We start from the raw sequence: 20,617 nt of genomic DNA, 5'->3' as shown, positions 1-20,617 counted from the left end.
CCTGCCTCTTCTGCTCAATCCATCCGGCCTTTGGTTATAAATATGTTTCGACGACTTCATTTCGTTCATTCTATCTAATTGGCTTAGCCACCGCAGCCTGTTTATTTTGATAAACCTACCAATACTAGGCTCGCTATAAAGGCGGTAAAGCTCAAAACTATAGCGTCTATGCCGTAATCCGTTTTCCTACACGCCTTTGTAAATATGTATGTCTGAGGATTTTACGTTCAAAACAGCCTAAACGTTCATCACTTTTTGTCATCGTCCACGTTTCTGACGCGTAAGTGAGGACGGAATTGATTAGCTATGTATAGATATCAATATTTTCGTTCTTTGTAACTACGTTTGCTGTTAAAAGTTTCTTTAATCCATATTACGCTCTATTTGCTAGACATATCATCATCATCATCAATGGTGCTACAGCCCTATGAAAGAGCCTCGACCTTCGCAAGTCTATTACGCCAGTCAGTCCTATCCATTGCCAACCGTTGCCAGTTTGCTGCGCCTATTTTTCTCCCATCCTCGTCTACACCATCCTTCCATCTAAGTTTTGGCCTACCCCTATTTCTACTTCCCACAGGTTGTGACATAAGGATTCTTCTAGGAGGGTTGTTATTATGTGATCTTGCTAGATGTCCTGCATATCTTAGTCGTCCTATTCTTATAAGATATACTACGTCTTTACCACCAAATATATGTTTATATCTGTGGTATACCTTGTAGTTGTACCTCCTCCTCCAAATACCGTTTTCACAGATGCCACCGAATATGCCTCTCAGGATCCTTCGTTCAAATATAAGCAGAAGATTTTCATCTGCCTTGGAGATGGTCCATGTCTCCGATCCATATGTCAGCACTGGTTGTATAAGGGTTTTGTATATGGTTATTTTTGTTTTTTGGCTTAAGTTTCTGCTTCTCATATGTCTACTCAGTCCAAAATAGCATTTGTTCGCTAGGATTATCCTTCGCTTGATTTCTTCCGTCATGACGTTCTCCTTGGTGATCAGGGAGCCTAAGTATGTGAATTTGTCCATCACTTCAAAGGTAGAGTTATCAACAGAGAATTGGTGACCGATGTTTCTGACTCTATTGTTGGGTGTTGATGCCATAATCTTCGTTTTATCCTCGTTTACTGTCAGGCCCATATTTTTTGAGGCATTTGAGAAGATGGTATACATTTCTTCTAGTTTGCGTGTTGTGCGGGAAACTAGGTCCACGTCATCGGCATATGCCAAAATTTGGGATGATTTATTAAAATATTTCCTCTGTTGTCTATTCGGGCATCTCTGACCGCCTTTTCCAGAGCTATGTTGAAGAGGAGACACGCCAGCGCATCTCCCTGTCGCAGCCCAGTATTCGTTTCAAACGCCTGTGATTGTTCGCCCTGTATTTCGACTTTACAAATGACTTTACGCATTGTAGCCTTAACCAATCTTATCAGTTTGTCAGGGATGTGGAATTCATCCATGGCTTCATACAATTTATTTCTTAGGACACTATCATAGGCCGATTTAAAATCTACGAAAAGATGGTATGTGTCGATATTGAATTCATTGGTTTTTTCCAGTATTTGTCTTAGCACAAAGATCTGGTCTGTTGTTGATCGACCAGGCCTAAAACCACTTTGATATTCTCCAAGAAGCTCCTCTGAATATGCACTTAGGCGACCATATAAGATGCTCGAAAATATTTCGTAAGCTGTATTAAGGAGGGTTATTCCCCTATAGTTTCTACATTCCAATTGATCACCCTTTTTGTGTAGCGGGCAAACGATTCCAAGACACCACTCTTCCGGGATTTGTTCCTCATTCCAGGCTCTCAGTATTATTTTATATATTTGATTAGTCAGGGTAGCACCTCCATATTTAATAAGTTCCGCGGATATACCATCACTTCCTTTGCTAGACATATACGCCGGTTAATTTCTTCAGTTAATGTATTACTTTGGTTGATTTGTAAGCCTAGATATATGAACTCTCTTACTCATTCGAAAGTATATGTTCCAACCTTTAGATCTTCGGGTTTTACTACAGTATGCGGCAAAATAAACAGTACTGAAATGAATATTGAAATGTTTATGATTATTTATACAGGGTGTCCCGAAAAGAATGGTCATAAATTATACCACACATTCTGGGGTCAAAAATAGTTCGATTGAACTTAACTTACCTTAGTACAAATGTGCTCATAAAAAAAGTTACAGCCCTTTGAAGTTACAAAATGAAAATCGATTTTTTTCAATATGTCGAAAACTCTCAAAGATTTTTTATTAAAAACGGGCATGTATCATTCTTATGACAGGCCCACCTTAAAACCAAATTATAGTGAAATTTTTCCACCCCATAAAAAATTTATGGGGATTTTGTTCCCTTGAACCCCCCCAAACTTTTGTGTACGTTCCAATTAATTCATTATTGTGGTACAATTAGTTGAACACAACGTTTTTAAAACTTTTTTGCCTCTTTGTATTTTTTCGATAAGCCAGTTTTTATCGAGATGCGGCTACTTTTTTACTATATTTACATAAAAAATTTATGGGGGTTTTGTTCCTTTAAACCCCCCAAATGTTTGTGTACGTTCCAATTAAACTATTATTGTGGTACCATTAGTTAAACACAGTTTTTTTAAAACTTTTTTGTCTCTTAGTCTTTTTTTGATAAGTCAACTTTTATCGAGATGTGGCTTCTTTTTCAAAATATATCAAAAAATTTAAGTTATAAATAAATTTTCAGATTATTAATAAGTGTCTATAATCATACATACAAATAGGTGGTGGATTCGACAAATATTCAAAATATCTCGATAAACACTGCCTTATGAAAAAAGTACTAAGAGGCAAAAAAGTTTTAAAAATATTGTGTTTAACTAATGGTGCCACAATAATAATTTAAATGGAACGTACATAAAAGTTTGTGGGGTTTAAGGGAACAAAACCCCCATAAAATTTTTATGGGGTACACAAATTTCACTATAATTTTTTTTAAGATGCTGCTACCATAAAGATTCCTCATGTCCATTTTCAATAAAAAAACCTCTAGAAGTTTTCGATATATTAAAAAAAATCGATTTTCATTTTGTAACTTTAAAGGGCTGTAACTTTTTTTGTGTGCACTATTGTATATAAGTAAGTGAGGTTTAATCAACCTATTTTTGACCCCAGAATCTGTGGTATAATTTATGACCAATCTTTTCGGGACACCCTGTATATCTATAATACATGATATAGCCTTGCAAACATCATTCACGACGACGTACGTTCCCGATAAAACAGATTTTAAAGATGCCCTCTGGCCAGTGGCGGATCTACGGGGAGGGAAAATGAGGAAATGTCCACCCTAACAAGGTCCAAAATTAAAGAAAAAAAATTGTTCAAACATAAAAATATATTAGCTCACATAAAACCAAAACCACAGAAAGACCAATTCAAATCAATAAACACGCTAGTTAGGAAAATTAAGGGAACTTAATACCTATAAGTTATTATTTATGTCTTTTTTGTACCTAATATGAGTTTATCTTTTTTATGTCTTTTGGTTGGTTTTTCATATGAAGTTCCCCCCAAGGGAAAATGTTCCCCCTAAAGCAAATTTCCCTTCCCAAGGGAGATTTCTAGATCCGCCATTGCCTCTGGTACGAAAAAAATATTTAATTTTAATCCTTAATTCCGAAATGGCAAATGGTGAGCCCTTCAGCATTCCCCATGTGTACGCATCTGGTGGCGTTAGTTCTGGTGAGTGGAAGTTCCAAAAATGATCACACAGTATTCGAAGAGACTCTCTGGCAGTGTGACAGCTTATCTTGTCCTGCTGAAACCACTGTTGATTTTAAACTTTAACCATTTTCGTGACCTTTTCCGTATGGCCGAAAATAGTACTTCATTATAAAAAATTTTTCTGTAAAACTGAAAACCATCCTGAAGTATCTAACATTAACATGATATTGACAAACGTTATAACAACGTTCAGAAACCACTCAATACGTTTCGGGACATGAGACATACAAATTTGAGGCATACGAATTTCAGTACTATTTATTTTGCCGTATTTGATTATTGTTTAAGATCCATAAGGAAAACTTTCCTGTAGCTGCCTGTATACTATTAATTATAAAAATTGAAGAAAAAGATCTTCTGTGTATGAGGTATATTTATTTGAAAACCCTAATAAAGGGCCACATTAAAAAACAGAACGTTTTCGCTCTAAAGAGAGCATCATCAGTGTTCTAAGCAAGCTCTATATGCTAAGCCACCAAAAAGACATTCCTTTGTGGAGACAGAGAAATCAACTCAACCACCCACATGCCAGTAGCGTGCTGGCCATATAAATGAATCGGTGCAATCACCGAGAGGCCGCGGCCTCTTGAGGCCGGTCAAATAGGTTTTAGCACAAAAAATTTAAGATGTAACAAAAAAAATATTTTTTAATTTCGAAAACAATTATTTACATAAATTATTGCTATATAAATTATATTGTACATAAATTATTGCTACAGATAATATTTATTTTCATACATACAAGTAGTATATTTATGATTTTCCAATTTTCTTCAAACATCTAAATCTAAAATATGTACTCTGCAGAATAAAAAATGGAAAAACGTCTTGCAAATTTTTGACCGAATTATTGGAAGTATCGAAAAACGATTTGTCTTGGTCATGACGATTTGATCAAGACAAATCATTTTATGATAATATAAGCACTCTACATCTTAGAAATTTTGATAAAATGAAAAATGGTATATGTACCTTTAACGTCATTTAAATCATTTACTGAAAAATTAAAAAAACATTATCATATCATATTATCTGCGACTGCAATTAGAGAAGAACTTCTGGATTTTCTGATAAATTGATTGTATTAAAAAATAGGATTTTGCAAAATACTGAAATTATTTAGTGATGAATATGTTCAGTCTACAGAAAATATGAAGGATGATATTATTAATCTAAGTGATAATGAGCATGAAGTAACACATGAAAGTGTTGTTAATATCGTGAAAATTCACCTCCGTGTGGTACTAAAAATTGTAAAGATTGTATAGCTTGCTGTTACGCTGTTTTGCATAAGTAAAACGTATATTAGTGTGCTTATCCAAATTTAAATATAGTACAAATATTGTACATATATAAGCATTTATTCACTCTTTTAGTGACACAAGTATCTTGCTAAAAAAGCTTGTAAACGTTGAAATACATAAAAAATTGGTTAAGAAGTACCTACTTTAACACAAGATCACTTGGAAACATTTATGCTAATAGTTATAGAAAAAAAGTATTAGCTTTGTATGAGCTTAAAAATGATGAAATAACGTACGAATTTGCTCAAAGATCTATTTTAATGCGGAAATTATTGATCGAGAGCTATGTAACTATTTTATAAAATAATTGCAAAATAATGTTTAGATTATTGCGTTTAAGTGTTATTTTAAATATTGTTAAATTAAAGTATTTGCACTATACTTGAATTTGTACTATCTTGTATTATTGATTTACTAAAATTCAACTAAAAAATTCTCAAAACAGAAGGTAAAATGAGGATGGGAGGCCGCTTTTCTATAAAATCACCGGGCCGCTTGAAACGTTCCAGCACGCCACTGCCACATGCTCGTGGTATGTCATATGATGCTTTGAGGTATATCTTTCTTAAATTTCACCCATCGCCAGGGTTTAATATATAACACGCCAATGTAAGTCTTTTAGTCGGCATTTTAAGGGTTTTAACCCATGTATTTTTGGTGGCTTAGCATGTAGAGCATGCTTAGAACACCGATGATGCTCTCTTTAGAGCGAAAACGTTCTGTTTTTTAATGTGGCCCTTTATTGGGGTTTTCAAATAAATATACCTCTTACACAGAAGATCTTTTTCTTCAATTTTTGATTATTGTTTGTCACCATCATATTATACAGTATCAGCCAAAATAAACAGTACCGGATATAAAAAAAATATTTAGGAATTAGTTTTTAAAATACATATATCGCACCCTCAGTAATATAAGGGCGCAACTCAAAATTTGTGTTAACTGTGATTTTAAGTGATAACGGCAGAAAATGAAATTCTCTACCGGTTAGCGCTGACAGAGAAAGAAAAAGAATATAAATGGCTCGGTAGCTATATTTGTGCCTCTCTCTCACTCTCCCCGCCCGTCTCTCGTTTTTACTGCTACAAGGTAGCAATCAGTAACATGTCTTTCTATGACGAAAATCCCGGCGAGTTTGTGTTTTAACATTTTGTATTATATAGAACAGTTTTTAGTTGAGCCGTTATATTATGCAAAATTTAATAAATAAATGGGTCTAATTCATAATAGATCGTTATTTTGCATAATTAGTGACAGGACATTAATATTATAAGGAATCAAACTTAAACAATTCTTTATTTCTCTTATTTTCTTTTGTAATATATGGGACTAACTTAAAAGTATTTTTTTTTCATTACATGTAATTAATGGAATTTATTTATATTATTATTTTTTATCATTGCTATTTATAGTGTAATTATCAAATAACAAATCTGACAAATTTCACATTTACAACTTAAAAATAATAAGCATGTTATTTGAAAAATAGCTGTAATGTTGGAAACCAAAATCTTTAAACGCGATTTCTCAAAAATCTACTTTTTGGATTGTGCCTCTATATTACTAAGGGTGCGATATGTTTAAAATGTACACCATGGCGTTGCAAACAAGCTTCATAACGTTTCTGAAGATCATTAAACATTAAGAAAAGTGGTTGCTACAACTGTTGAAAATAAGTTATTATTCTGTGCCGTAGTTCTCCAACAGTTTCTGGCGGATTTTTCGAGCGAAATATGGAATTATTCATCATACCCCAAATGTAGGCATTAGGTGGTGTTAAATCCGGTGAATGAGGTGGATACTCGAAATCTGTGCGACGAGAAATTATTCCACCGTTGATATGGTCCTTTCATGGGCATTTTTCCGTGCGTCACAAATGATAGAAAAAAAAAGGTAAGTCCGTGATAATTGATAATACGCATTTATAACGTTTATTCTAACATGACATTTTAGTTAAATCTGAAAGTTGTCACATTTTATTTGCAATTTCTCATAAAAACAAATCAATTGTTTTTATTGCATTTATAAAATGGTATTTTCTTTGATTTGTATAGTCTTATAAATTGTACAGATTATATTCGTAGATATATTATATAATTCGTAAATACTTTTTTTTTCGATTATAGCGCCATCTATCGACAACTAGAATACATGTTATAAATGTCTGTAATCACGGACGTGACTTTTTTGTGTCACAATTGAATGCGTTAGAAAGAAATCGAAAAACTGTGACGCACTGAAAGATGCCTATGAGAAAAATATTATCTTTCTGACACTTATTTTAAACATGGGCCATTATTCCGTCCAACTCCGTGTGAGCGGAAATTTATGTTCTACTAAAAAATCGTTTTCTTCGATAGAAAGAACCATAGTGACAAAGATTTTAACCATAACGTAATGTCAAGTTGACAGCTAATGACAAGTATGCCAAATATGATAAATGAAACTTGCTTGCGTAATTTCCCAGCCCTCTTAATTTCGGCACTGTTTATTTTGGCGGATACCGTAGGTACTTAGTTTTGTTAGTATGAAGGTGTAGCACCATTCTTTTTGCTGCTGCTTCCAATTCCGTGAACGATTGGACCAGGTACGCCTTTCTTTTTGCTATGATATCGACGTCGTCTGCTTACACTAGTATTTGTCGACTCCTACTAATAATAATTCCTCTTGTTGTTGTTCCAGATTCTCTAAAAGCTTTAATAAGATACTTCACAACCCCTTAAAACTTCAAGATATAGGTAACGTCAATGTATCACAAATTCTTCAAAAACCACAATCGGCAAGAAATAATACAACTAATTATATGATGCATTACTCACCGAAAATATTTACTGCCTCCTATCCATTCTGCGATATCTTCAACATTGCCAATCGTTGCAGACACGGCGATAAATCTTATTTTACAGTTTTCAATCTCATTAATGGATATGGAATTCTGCACTGTCTTCATTCTGGTGACCTAAATAAAAAGTAAATGACGACTTAAACGGGTTAACAACTAAAAAACATTGGTCATATTGCGCCACCGATGTGTAGGAGGGTTGGCCGCCGGAAAAAAGGTGCAAAGAGTTTTCGCAAACTAGCCAATCTACAGAAAAGTGTATGCGACATTATTTGCGACTGTCGTGGCTGACGTAGCAGACAAGAGACTTTGACATTCTTGTCTTGCCAACGGTATTAAAAAGGAAGCAGTCGAATGTATTTTTTTAAAACCTTCAAAAATGTGTTATTCATCTTTTATATATATGTATGTACAGTATAAATTAAAGAAATATGGAACATAGCTTTTTAAGACACAGTGTTTGAACTGCATTTGAGATAGTGGACCAATATAAAAGTTCCAGACATTAAAACCAGAAATCATAGCAACATTAACATTGGCATGTAGAAAATATCTTTGAACTAGAACCTCCTACTTCTATCTCTCTTTTTGGGAGTTTACTAAAATAGCGAGCCCAGCCGAATGAGCCGAAAGTACATAATCGGACTTAAGGGTCCGCACCGCGCCAAGGAATAGAACCGAACCGAACCCGCTACCTACATGCACAGACAAGGCGATTGCAGATACGCGGTACGAATGGGTTATTATTTTTATAAGTTTTTGGATATGTATTTAAAACATATAATTTAACCTAAAATATTTATTTTAATATTTATAGTGCTAAATATTTCATGTGTATCTATTTACGGATAGTGATGATTGGCATTATACATAATATTATGTATATTGTTCTAAATCTATTTTTTGTGGCGTTTGTGTAATTTATTTTTATAAATGGGAAATAAGCCACAATTTAACTTAAAAAATGATTTTGTTAACGTTTCGACCTCCACTTCGGACGTCGTTTTCAAAATACACAGTATTAATAAATTAAACAAAAATGTTGTTGCTTAGTAAAAAAAATTTCTTCTAATAATATAATTTATTCTAACTCATTCATATCGGCAATTATTAGAAGATTTTTTTACTAAGCTACAACATTTTTGTTTAAATTATTAATATTTTGTGTTTTGACAACGACGTTCGAAATAAAAGTTAACGAAATATTTTTTTAAGTTAAATTGTGGCTTATTTCGTATTTAGAATAATAAATTACATAAACGCCACAAAGAAATAGCTTCAGACAATATTTTAGGTGAAAAAATATGTTTTAAATAGGTACGTATCCATAAACTTAAACTTATAAAAATAAAATAATCTATTCGTACCGCGTATGCACAAAAAGCTAGAAGGATCTGCAAATTCTGCAATCGCCTTCTGCATGTAGTCAGGTCGCCGGTCGGTTCGGTTCTATTCCTTGGGGCGATCGCGAGGCGGACCCATAGGAACCGGTCGTATAATAATTCTTATACCTGATTCTGACCTAGAGGTGGGCTAGAAGTATTTGCAATCATGTAACCGTAACCCATCGTAAATTTTATCTGTGATTGTGATTTAACAGAGCAACAAAATAGTTATTATTTTGTCTAGGAGTCTAGGTCATGATTATAAAATTAGGTCTGTTAGAATGAGAAACAATTTTATTCAAAAAGTAGTTTTTGTAATGAAAATAATATTGCATTAATAAATAATTTCATGTTTTTTTCATTGTCTTAATTGTTATTAGAAAATCTAACAAGAGCATAGGCGCCAAATTTCGGGCCAATGCATTCATTTTTTTCGAATTTTAAGAAAATAATAAGTATTTTTGAAAAATATAAACGCGGAATGAAAGATTACATTATTATCTAGGGCCGAAAGTCCATTAGAATAAAAAAACTGTCATTTGAATGAGATATTTGAAATTAAAAATCACACTCAATTTTCTCTTCTTTTTACCGCTGTAACTTATATTAGAAGTTATAGAACACATTATAGAAGTTTTCAGGGACTTTTAGCACTCGTAATTATTATGTAATTTTTTATTCTGCTTTTAAATTTTTTAAAAATACTTACTAGTTTTCTTAGGATTCGAAAGAAATAAATGCATTTAAATAGCATTGTCCCGAAATTTTGCGCCTACCCTCTTAAAAACGAAATACAAAGTAAACTTTAAATACCAGTATTTGCTACAAATACTTATTAGTTACTATTTGGTACTTTTAAATTAAAATTTCAGAATAGCAGCCTTTTAACCTTTTTATAATTAACTCGAGTTCTTCAATCAGAAATAATTAGACCAGCTTTGGAAATAACCGTTCGCAAGGCACTGATGTTCCAATGACACTAATTCGTTCTTGAGCTACTTGTGCATGATAAGGAAAAATATATTTATTTTCTCTCCGCCATTTTAACGAATCTTCATTTCGCGGCAACCGATCGCATTCCCTAAATCTTTGCATTTCTATTATTGCCCTGTTTGTCGTAGTGCCTCGTGGCTGATCCTGCGATCCCATATTATTATCCGGATCTGCAGATGTTTTCTCATGTTCTAATAAAATTTGAGTCGTAAATCCTTTATCTTTTTGTTCCATTCCAAGTTTTTCTGCAATAAGAGCGATTCTATTTTCTGTGCTATTTCCGCATTTGTTGAATCCTTAAAAGGAATTAGTCGAAACCTTATTCTGCCAAGAAAAGTTGAAACAGTTTATCGACAGTTTAATAAAATACTCATACATTGTTGAACTAGTGTTTACGTACATATTTGTTATGCTTATAATAGCCTTAACAATTTCTTCTAGCTGAATAAATCTTTCCAACATATAAAATGTCGAATTACAACATGTGGAAACATCTTGCAGTAATTTGAGAGGATTCCCGTTTCCTGGATTTTTTCAAAATCTAAAAGTTTAGCAGTTGCTTGTAGAACTCTTTTTAAAGTGGGTAATGGTATTTTTTATTTTGGTTAAATTTTTAATGATTTTCTTATATCACTTTTGATAACAACATCTGAGGTAGAAGTTGAAACGTTAATAAAATCATTTTTTTAAGTTAAATTGTGGCTGATTTCCTCATCCTTTAAGCCATCGTTCACAATAAAGTTTATTTATTGTGTGTGCAAAGCATCCAAAATGTTTCATTTTCACATCATTTTGTACCACCTTTAACATTTTGTGCATTATAGGAAACAATAATGTATTAAAATTTTGTTTTCTAAGTTCTCTAAGTTTGATAAGACAGCTTTATCTTACAAATATTGCATGATGCATAATTATCATCCACTTATATAAAAACGTTCCATAAACTACTAAATTTTTCTATTTTTGTTTGGCACTAATGGCATGGTATGCGTTCTAATAGCAAACCCAATTTTGTAATAGTGACCTAAACAAAATAATAACACGTGTAGAATTTTACGATGGTCCACAGTGGTAACACTTTTTATTAGGAGTTTAATATACGAATATTTCGTTGCTCGGTTAAATCACAATTGAATCGGTCATTGCGAAAAAAATCTAAGACCATATTTTATAACCCATAATACTTATACAGAGAGCACGTAAAGGTTGGAATAAATTAATTTTCTCGAGAATGGACAATTTTGGAAAAAAATCCCGAAAGAGGTCAATTTTTATTTTTAAATTACGACTTTTTGTCATATATATCATACTCGTGACGTCACCCATCTGGGCGTGATGACGTCATCGATTATTTTTTTAAATGGGAATAGGGGTTGTGTGATAGCTCATTTGAAAGGTAATTTAATTCTCTATGCAGTAATATAAACATTTACATACCTAATTATTTATATAGGGTCTCCAAAAGAAATTGTTTTGAATTAAATTTATTGACATAAAAAGAAGGATGAATGTAATTTATTTAGTTCAAAATACATTTTACTGTTCTCAGAAAACAGAAAAAATGTTTATTTGGAAAATAATCGCTTTTCGCTTAAATCAAATGTTCAAACTGTTAAGAGGAAGGTGGGTGGCGGCTTTAATATTGAGTTGATGCAAAAAACAATATTTATTTGTCAAATAAACATTATTTCCTGTTTTTTCTGACAGCAGTAAAATGTATTTTAAGTTAAATATATTACACAAATTCTTCTTTTTGTCAATAAATTTAATTCAAAAAAAATTTTTTTTGGACACCCTGTATAAATAATTAGTTAATGTTTATATTACTGAATAGATAATTGAATTACCTTGCAAATAAGCTATCACACGACCCCTATTCTCATTTAAAAAAATTATAGATGACGTCATCACGTACAGATGGGTGACGTCACTAGTATGATACATATGTCAAAAAGTCGCAATTTGAAAATAAAAATTGAACTGTTTTGGGATTTTTTACCAAAATCATCCATTCTCGAGAAAATGAATTTATTCCAACCTTTACGTGCTCACTGTATAAAATATTGTATTATCTCGGAATATCCAACTATTAATGAAAATATTTTTACGTTTCCTTAAAAGTTTACACATTGTAACATGAATTGTTTTCACAATGACTGATTCAGTTAGACAAAAATCACAATGAATAAAATATCACTATCGTAAATTAGCTCACCTCTAGACCCGTTCAGTTGATTTAAAACAGAATGAAATGGTAAATGTAGGCGGTCTTTTGCATTTACGTAGCTTAGTTCAGAATCCAGCAGTCGACTGAGGTATTGTACTTGTATAATATAATAATTATTTGAAAATATTTTGTTGGCCAACCGCCTAGAGCCGAAATACATGTATTGGCTATGATCCGTTTAAATATCGCTGGACCTGTATATATGTATGGCGACGTCATTGCAGAGAATTTGCTGTTTCTCCACATGCTTTTTCAGGATGCTCACAGGATTGGAAAACTTAAATTTATCAATATTTTACAGAGACATCCTTCTGAATTAGCTAGCAAAACGTCATTATTTTTCAGTGAAAAAGTCGAAGCATCTTTACTCACTGTCGTTGTCGAAAGTTTTTTCGTCCCTTTATATGGTTGAAAAAGGTGATTCTCTGTATTCGCCAAGCAAGCAAGCAAGCCAAAAATACATTTAACTTATCATAGATTCGTCCAATACAATATGCAGCCCGTTTCCACAATCTCCGAGTTTATCAACAGGTTCAGTCGTGGCTTGGCAAATACTGTAGTCCTGAAGATTGGGACTGGAATAGCATGGAAAAATTTGGATAACTATCCAAACTTTCAAAACTCCAGCACCTCCTGAAATTTTCAAATTAATTTTCTACAGTTGCAAGGGAAATTGTGGAATTATGTGTAGTTGCCAAATATCAGGGCTCAAAAGTCTTGCAGTGTGTCCCATTTATTTTGATGAACCTGCAGTAGCATCACGGAAATATCAGAATTAATGGAAGAAAATGAATTCGAAGATGAATTATCCACAATGACGCCAATTCTAACACCCGTTTTTCCGGAGACATTCAACTTTTTTTAATACAGGGTGCTTTTAAATAAGTATGGCAAACTTTAAGGGGTAATTCTGCATGAAAAAATAATGACAGTTTGCTTTATAAACGTATGTCCGCAAATGCTTCGTGTCCGAGATAGGGGGTGTTGAAATTTTTCTTACAAACTGACGATTTATTTATTGTTTTAAAACCGGTTGAGATATGCAAATGAAATTTGGTGGGTTTTAAGACGTAGTTATTGCAGCTTTTTTGAAGTAAAATTAAAAATTTAATATTCACCATTGGCGCGCTCACGGGTAATATGGCAGCTCATATTAGCCGTATGCGCGCCAATGATGAATATTAAATTGTTAATTGTATGCAAAAAAATGTGAAATAACTACGTCTTAAAACCCACCAAATTTCATTTGCATATCTCAACCGGTTTTAAAGCAATAAATAAATCGTCAGTTTGTAAGAAAAACTTCAACACCCCCTATCTCAGAAACGAAGCATTTGTGGACATACGTTTATAAAGCAAACTGTCAATATTTTTTCATGCAGAATTACCCCTTAAAGTTTGCCATATTTATTTAAAAACACTGTATTGATATAAAAAATGGCTAGTTGTTAAAATCGGCCGTGTGGGATGCGGCCACTAAAAAGAATACACCCATAGTATCTCCTACTGGTCGTAAGAGGCGACTGCAGGAGCAGCTGACCGCTGTCCCTACCCAACATTCCATCTCGTCCTATACCCAACTATTTACCTAGAACCTATCTCAGCCACACCCCGAGTGTCGGATGAGTCCTCTTGACCGTGTTTGAGTGGAAGAGGTCCATTTTGCGCGGGGGGTGTGTGGCATGTACATGTCGCGCACCCTACACACAAACCGCGTAACTTGCGCCGCTCTCCATTCATACACTCCTAAATTCCCCAATACCGAGTGATTGCCGGTATAAGCGATCTGCCACTTGCTGACCAACGGCTTCGGGCGGATGAGTTGGTAAGTGGTAGGACACTCTTTTGTCCTGGAGTTGAGAAATCGGCTTCGAAGGCGGAGGAACTATTAAGTAGTCAACGGCATAAGGATGTGGAAAGCCACGGGATGACTACCACATTATATATCCCTAGTAAAACCATCATGACGAGTAGGAGATTTAAAGATGATATGCCATGCGACCCGATTAGCAACCGGCGTCGTCGAGTTTCCGGGCTGGACGATGTGAAATCAGAGACCGGCCACGCAACGGTGGGAACCAGGCCTTGCGTGGAAAATATGCGACTGGATAAAACAAATGAAAATGTCAGAAAATATACTGTTAAGATAGCTACATGGAACGTAAGAACTCTTTATCAGACTGGAAAACTAAACAACGCAATTAATGAAATGAAGAGGCTCAAAATTGATATTCTGGGGATGAGTGAAATAAGATGGCCAGGTAATGGTAAGTGCGAGAAGGAGGATGCAACAATATTTTTTTCAGGCAGCAGAGAAGAAGATGTCAACCATAGGCATGGAGTAGCGGTTCTAGTAAATAATAAAATCAGAAAACATATAAAAAATTTTATTCCATATTCAGAACGCTGCATGTTGATCCAGATAAGTGCGCACCCTCTAGACATAAATATAATTCAGGTTTATGCTCCCACATCTGAGAGTACTGATGAAGAAATTGAAGAGTTTTACGAACAATTAGACGAAATCATAAAAAACCTAAAGAAACAAGACATAACCATGGTAATGGGAGATTTTAACTCCAAAATAGGAAAAGGCGAAGTCAGTGATGTAGTTGGCAAGTATGGGTTGGGAACAAGAAATGAACGAGGTGATCGACTAATACAGTTTTGCCAGGAGAAAAACTTAATTATCACTAATACTTGGTTTAAGTTACCATTAAGAAGATTGTACACTTGGAGGTCACCACAGGACAAGTCTGGGTACATCGTTAGAAATCAGATAGACTTTATAACAATCAACAAACGATTCCGTAACGCAATAATATCAGCCAAAACATATCCTGGAGCTGATATAAACTCTGACCATAATCCTCTTGTAGCCCAATTACGAGTCAGACTAAAAACCTTAATCCAGAAACAGAATAACAAAAGATTAGATATGGATCAACTTAGAAATCCCGAGATAAAAGTCAAGCTTACAAATAGCATTAATAGTAATGTTGCTTTAACAACAAATACGGATGATATTGAAAGAGACTGGATCAACTTAAGGGACGCTATATGCAACGGTGCGAAAGAAGTAATTGGTGACTACGAGCGGAAGAAGAAAAACGAATGGATGACAGATGAAATATTACACCTCATGGACAGAAGGAGGGAAAATAAGAATAATCCCGAACAATATAAAGAACTGGATAGAACTGTCAGCAGAAAGATAAAAGAATCCAAAGAGAAATGGTTACAAGAAAAATGTCAAGAGATAGAAGAGCTAGAACGAAGACACGATAGTTTTAACATGCATAAAAAAATTAAGGAGTTTTCTTATACTTACAAGAAAAAACAGTTTGGTAAGTTAATAGACGAGAACAACAAACTTATTGTAGATAAAGAAGAACAGTTACAGACTTGGGCAATTTACATAAAAGATTTGTTTACGGATTATCGTCATATTTCTACGAACTCTCTTGATCTGAATGGACCAAAAATATTGAAAAGTGAGGTGATAAAAGCTATAGATCAAACGAAAGATGGGAAAGCAACAGGATGCGATGAAATACCAGTCGAATTTTTAAAAGTTTTTAACGAGAACAACATGAATGTAGTATTGAAACTGTTCAATAAGATATACGATACTGGTCAAATTCCATCGGACTGGCTGAAATCTACATTTGTGCCCCTTCCCAAGAAATCCAATTCTAAGACGTGTAGCGAATATCGCCTTATAAGTTTAATGAGTCATACCCTTAAAGTATTCTTGCGTATTATCCATTCCAGAATACGAGCAAAATTAGAACACAGCATAAGTAAAACACAGTTCGGTTTTAGATGCGGTTTTGGAACTCGAGAGCCCCTATTTGCAATACAAGTCTTGATTCAAAAATGCCTGGATCAACAGAAAGATGTTTACGCATGTTTTATCGACTATGAGAAAGCATTTGATACTATCAAACATGACAAACTCATAGAACTATTACATCTTTCAGGACTTGACACTAAGGACATCCAGATTATAAAAAATCTATATTGGAATCAAACAGCCCACATAAAGAATGGACATATGGTGAGTGAAAACATAACCATTTCTAGAGGGGTTAGACAGGGCTGTATTCTTTCGCCACTGCTTTTCAACGTGTACACGGAACAAATATTTCTAGAGGCACTAGAAGAGTACAATGAGGGCATCAAGATTAATGGCGTACCAATAAGTAATTTTCGATATGCAGATGATACTGTTATACTAGCCGATAACATCGAAGATTTACAGATGATGCTAAATAGAGTAAATACAACTGGCAACCAATTTGGACTGAAGATCAATAGAAAGAAAACTAAATTTATGGTGATCAGTAAAAAGAACATTCAACATATCGACCTGAATATTGAAGCCGAACGTATTGAAAGAGTACACCGATTTAAATATCTGGGATATAAAGTAAATGATAAGTGGGACCCAGACGTAGAGATTAGGATCCGAATTGAAATAGCAAGATCCAAATTCATAAAAATGAGAAAGCTCTTAAGCAACCGCAACCTAAGCGTTAACCTCCGATGGCGCGCCACAAACTGCTATGTACTCTCTACGCTACTTTACGGAGTAGAAGGGTGGACGTTAACAGCAGCAACTATAAAGAAGTTAGCGGCTCTAGAAATGTGGCTGTATCGACGCATACTGAGAATTCCTTGGACAGACAGAGTGACCAACACAGAGGTATTGAGACGAATGGGTAAAGAGTTGGAATTGTTAACAACTGTTAAAAGAAGGAAAGCGTCATACCTGGGCCATGTGTTCCGTAATGATAAGTACAGTCTGCTACAGCTTATCGTCGAAGGCAAGATTGAAGGTAGAAGAGGTTTGGGCAGGAAGAAGAAATCCTGGCTGAGAAACTTGAGAGAATGGTTTCAAATACCAGAAGCTGCGAACATAATACATGCGGCACAAAACAGAGAAACCTATCGTTTGATGGTCGCCAACCTTCGGTAGAAGACGGCACATAAAGAAGAAGTTGTTAAAGTACCTAACTTTTTTATGGTCCAACATAAGCGAGTTAATAAAAAAACAGAATGTTGAGAAAACATCAGGCTATTTGGGTTTTAGTTTCACTATTTTATAAATGCTAGAAAATTCCACAGGGTGATGCGAACATTGAGAAAAGAACACTGTTTGATTCGTACATCTGGTATACAATGAAACTTTACCTGTTTAGCAACAGCATTATTACGGCGATATTTTTAAAGAAATAAGGCTATAACATACGCACCATCAATGCAAGACTATCACAACTCAAAAATTGCCATTTTTTGTTTTTTTTAAAGAATCTGTAATGGTAATGGGTAGTCTAACATAATGAAAGGGTATTATAACTCAAAATTTAATATAAGACATTATTAAACAATATTAATGTTAAGTTATAATACTCTTGCAATATGTTAGACTATCCATTACCATTACAGATTCATAAAAAACAAAAAATGGTAATTTTTGGGTTGTGATAGTGTTGCATTGATGGTACGAATATTGAAAAAATCACTTTAAATCGGACAACAGGTTTAGGAAATACGAGACATCAAAAATGACCCAATTTTTAAGGTGAGATATTAATTTTGGCCCAGAATGTATAAGACCTAGGCTATTCGCGGTGTGCAAGTACTTGGAAAGGGAAACGAGAAACGACTGTGCGCGAGTCGCGTAGAAATATTGCAACTATCTTAAATAATTCATATTGTCAATTGAAATTGTCAAACTGACGTATATTTCATACCTTCTGTCATTGACTCAGAAAAATTATATATTGCTCCACAATATTGATATGATATGCAATTATTATATAAAGGTAAATTTAATTAATTGTATTTTGCTTGCAGTACTGCATTTTAATAACTGATTTTATTTACTACATACATTTGTTTACGTTTGCTAAACATAACCTGCATCTTATTTTTTCTTCTCATTATTTTTTTGGACTATGGTCTTGACAATTATCCAGCAACCAGGACTAATATAATTGGCCAATATAATTAAAAGTGCGAATAAAACTACAGAGCGTAGAAATAGAGGTCGCTTTGCCGAACTTGCACGGTCCCAATAGAACATTAAGGTACGTATCCATACGTGGGTGCTCCGTGTTCGGTGTAGCAGCTCCACATAGTGGATACGTTGGTGCTCGCCGCTCACCCTCTTCGATTCAACCTAGGGTGGCCAAAAGCTTAAAAAAAACTAGTAAAGTTTTAAAAAGTGCATGAAAATGTATCGTGTATGTGCTACTTAATGCGTGTTTTGTTGCAGAGTTTTGTGTCGAGTGAACTTTAAATACACCTGCGACCAATTTTACGAGATGCTCTTGAAAAACAAAGACGCATTGAGAAAAATAAGTAGTTCCCAAAAATACTTTTGGTATGAAAAAGAAAAAGAATCTGATGAACAGGCAGGACCCTCAAACTAAAAATAAGTTTAAAGTGGAAGTGGGCCATTTTTTGTTAGTGTAAGAAGAAACACGAATTTGCTATGATAGTTTTTAACCTTGTAGGTAATAAATAAGAAGAAACATAATGTTAGTTTTGTTTCACAAACCAACCCATTTCCATGGATTAACTTCACCGGGGGATCCCCCCCCCCCCGACGATGTCCCGGTCTGAGCCAAACCATTTATGGCCACCCTAATTCAACCGGTTTGCGGGAGCGCATGCCGTATCCATTTGAGCAGCTACACCGAGCACGGAGCACCCAACGTTCCCACGTTCTTTAGAGAGCAGTCTAAAACATCGTTAAATGATATATGATTCTATACTTACAATAACCTCTAACGTTGACCCGCGATCTTCCTCATTCAGTAGATGAACTTCGTCTATCATAAACAATTTCACTATTCTGACCATACTCTCGTTATCCTTCCATTTCCTGGTCAAACTGTCCCATTTTTCCGGCGTAGAAATGATCAAGTTGTGATGAACCAAGTTTCGGAAGTCGACATTTTCAGAATCTCCCGTTACACAGATACAATTGATACCGTAACGAGAAAATTTGTTGTTCCAATCTACGAGCCGTTCTTGACAAAGGGATTTTATGGGGGATACTAAGAAAATAAAGGACATATAAATAAATATTATACTCATAGTTTTATTTAAGTACTTACTGTAAATTATTTTAAATCCTGAAGTATCATTTTCAACTTGCATTAACAACCTAACTATCGCTAACTCAAAAATCGTTGTTTTCCCCGAACCTGTAGGCGCAGAAACAACGATGGAGTCATCTACAAAAAAGTATTATTCAAAGACACATTCTATATCTATTATTTATACAGTGTAATGTATAATACAAAAACAATGGAAAGAACGTAATAAATATTAAAATACGTACCCGAATATATAATGTCGTCTAAAACTTCAGACTGCACAAAATTAAATTGTACATATTGGGAAAATATATTTCTAAAATGTCGAGGAATCTCTTCAACGCTGCGAAAGGTTTGTAGCGCCATTTATTTAGGTAATCACTTTTATAAATTAAACAATATTCAGCGTGATTCAGCTGCAAAATGTGCGATTTGTTTTTAAAATAAATAGAAACCATTCGTAATACTTTTCAAATTGAATTCTGACAAAAATGTATGTATTTTGACGTACCGCACAGCAAATGTGGGAACCATTGCAAAACGAAAATTACTACAGATTTTGATTTAAAACAGTTTTCTAAAACTTAAATTTATCAAAAAAAAATTTAAATACTTACGTGTTGCCTTAATGTATCAAAAATTTAATTAATTAATTAATAATGATTTAGCAAAAGAATTAAATAAAAAGTAAATTTGTAAAAAAAAGATAATACTTTACTGCATAGGCAACCAAATATACATATAGTCTAATGTATTTTATCGTTGATTGATGACGATTTTATTTACTTAAAACGAATTATGAAATGTTCTAAATATTTTAATATTTTAATATTAATTTTATTGGTATTTAAAATATATATCACTACATAATCCAGTATATCTACGGTGACCATATGTACTTATTTAAATAGGACAGTACTTATTTTTATATATTGTCCTAATGTACTTTAAAACATTTCTAAGGACACGCAAATGTACTTAT

General features: G+C 33.9%; 2 protein-coding genes across 2 annotated transcripts in view; one reads left to right on the top strand and one right to left on the bottom strand.

Moving 5' to 3' along the window:
- LOC114327684 (uncharacterized) overlaps nt 1-20,101 on the bottom strand; it is a 76,031-nt gene extending 55,930 nt beyond the window's left edge. The window contains exons 1-4 of the mRNA XM_028276370.2: nt 19,881-20,101; nt 19,654-19,773; nt 19,313-19,593; nt 7,896-8,035 (exon numbers count right to left, since the gene is read on the bottom strand). Of these exons, the coding sequence (XP_028132171.2) occupies nt 7,896-8,035; nt 19,313-19,593; nt 19,654-19,773; nt 19,881-20,001 (662 nt within the window). The 5' untranslated portion in view covers nt 20,002-20,101. The remainder of the gene's footprint in view (nt 1-7,895; nt 8,036-19,312; nt 19,594-19,653; nt 19,774-19,880) is intronic.
- Nucleotides 1-20,617, top strand: part of LOC114327682 (exopolyphosphatase PRUNE1-like) — a 414,555-nt gene that overhangs the window by 100,077 nt on the left and 293,861 nt on the right. The gene's annotated exons all lie outside the window — the stretch shown is intronic.

Source organism: Diabrotica virgifera, chromosome 2 (genome assembly GCF_917563875.1).
Source record: "Diabrotica virgifera virgifera chromosome 2, PGI_DIABVI_V3a".
NCBI lineage: Eukaryota > Metazoa > Arthropoda > Insecta > Coleoptera > Chrysomelidae > Diabrotica > Diabrotica virgifera.
This window is presented reverse-complemented; position numbering and strand designations above follow the sequence as displayed.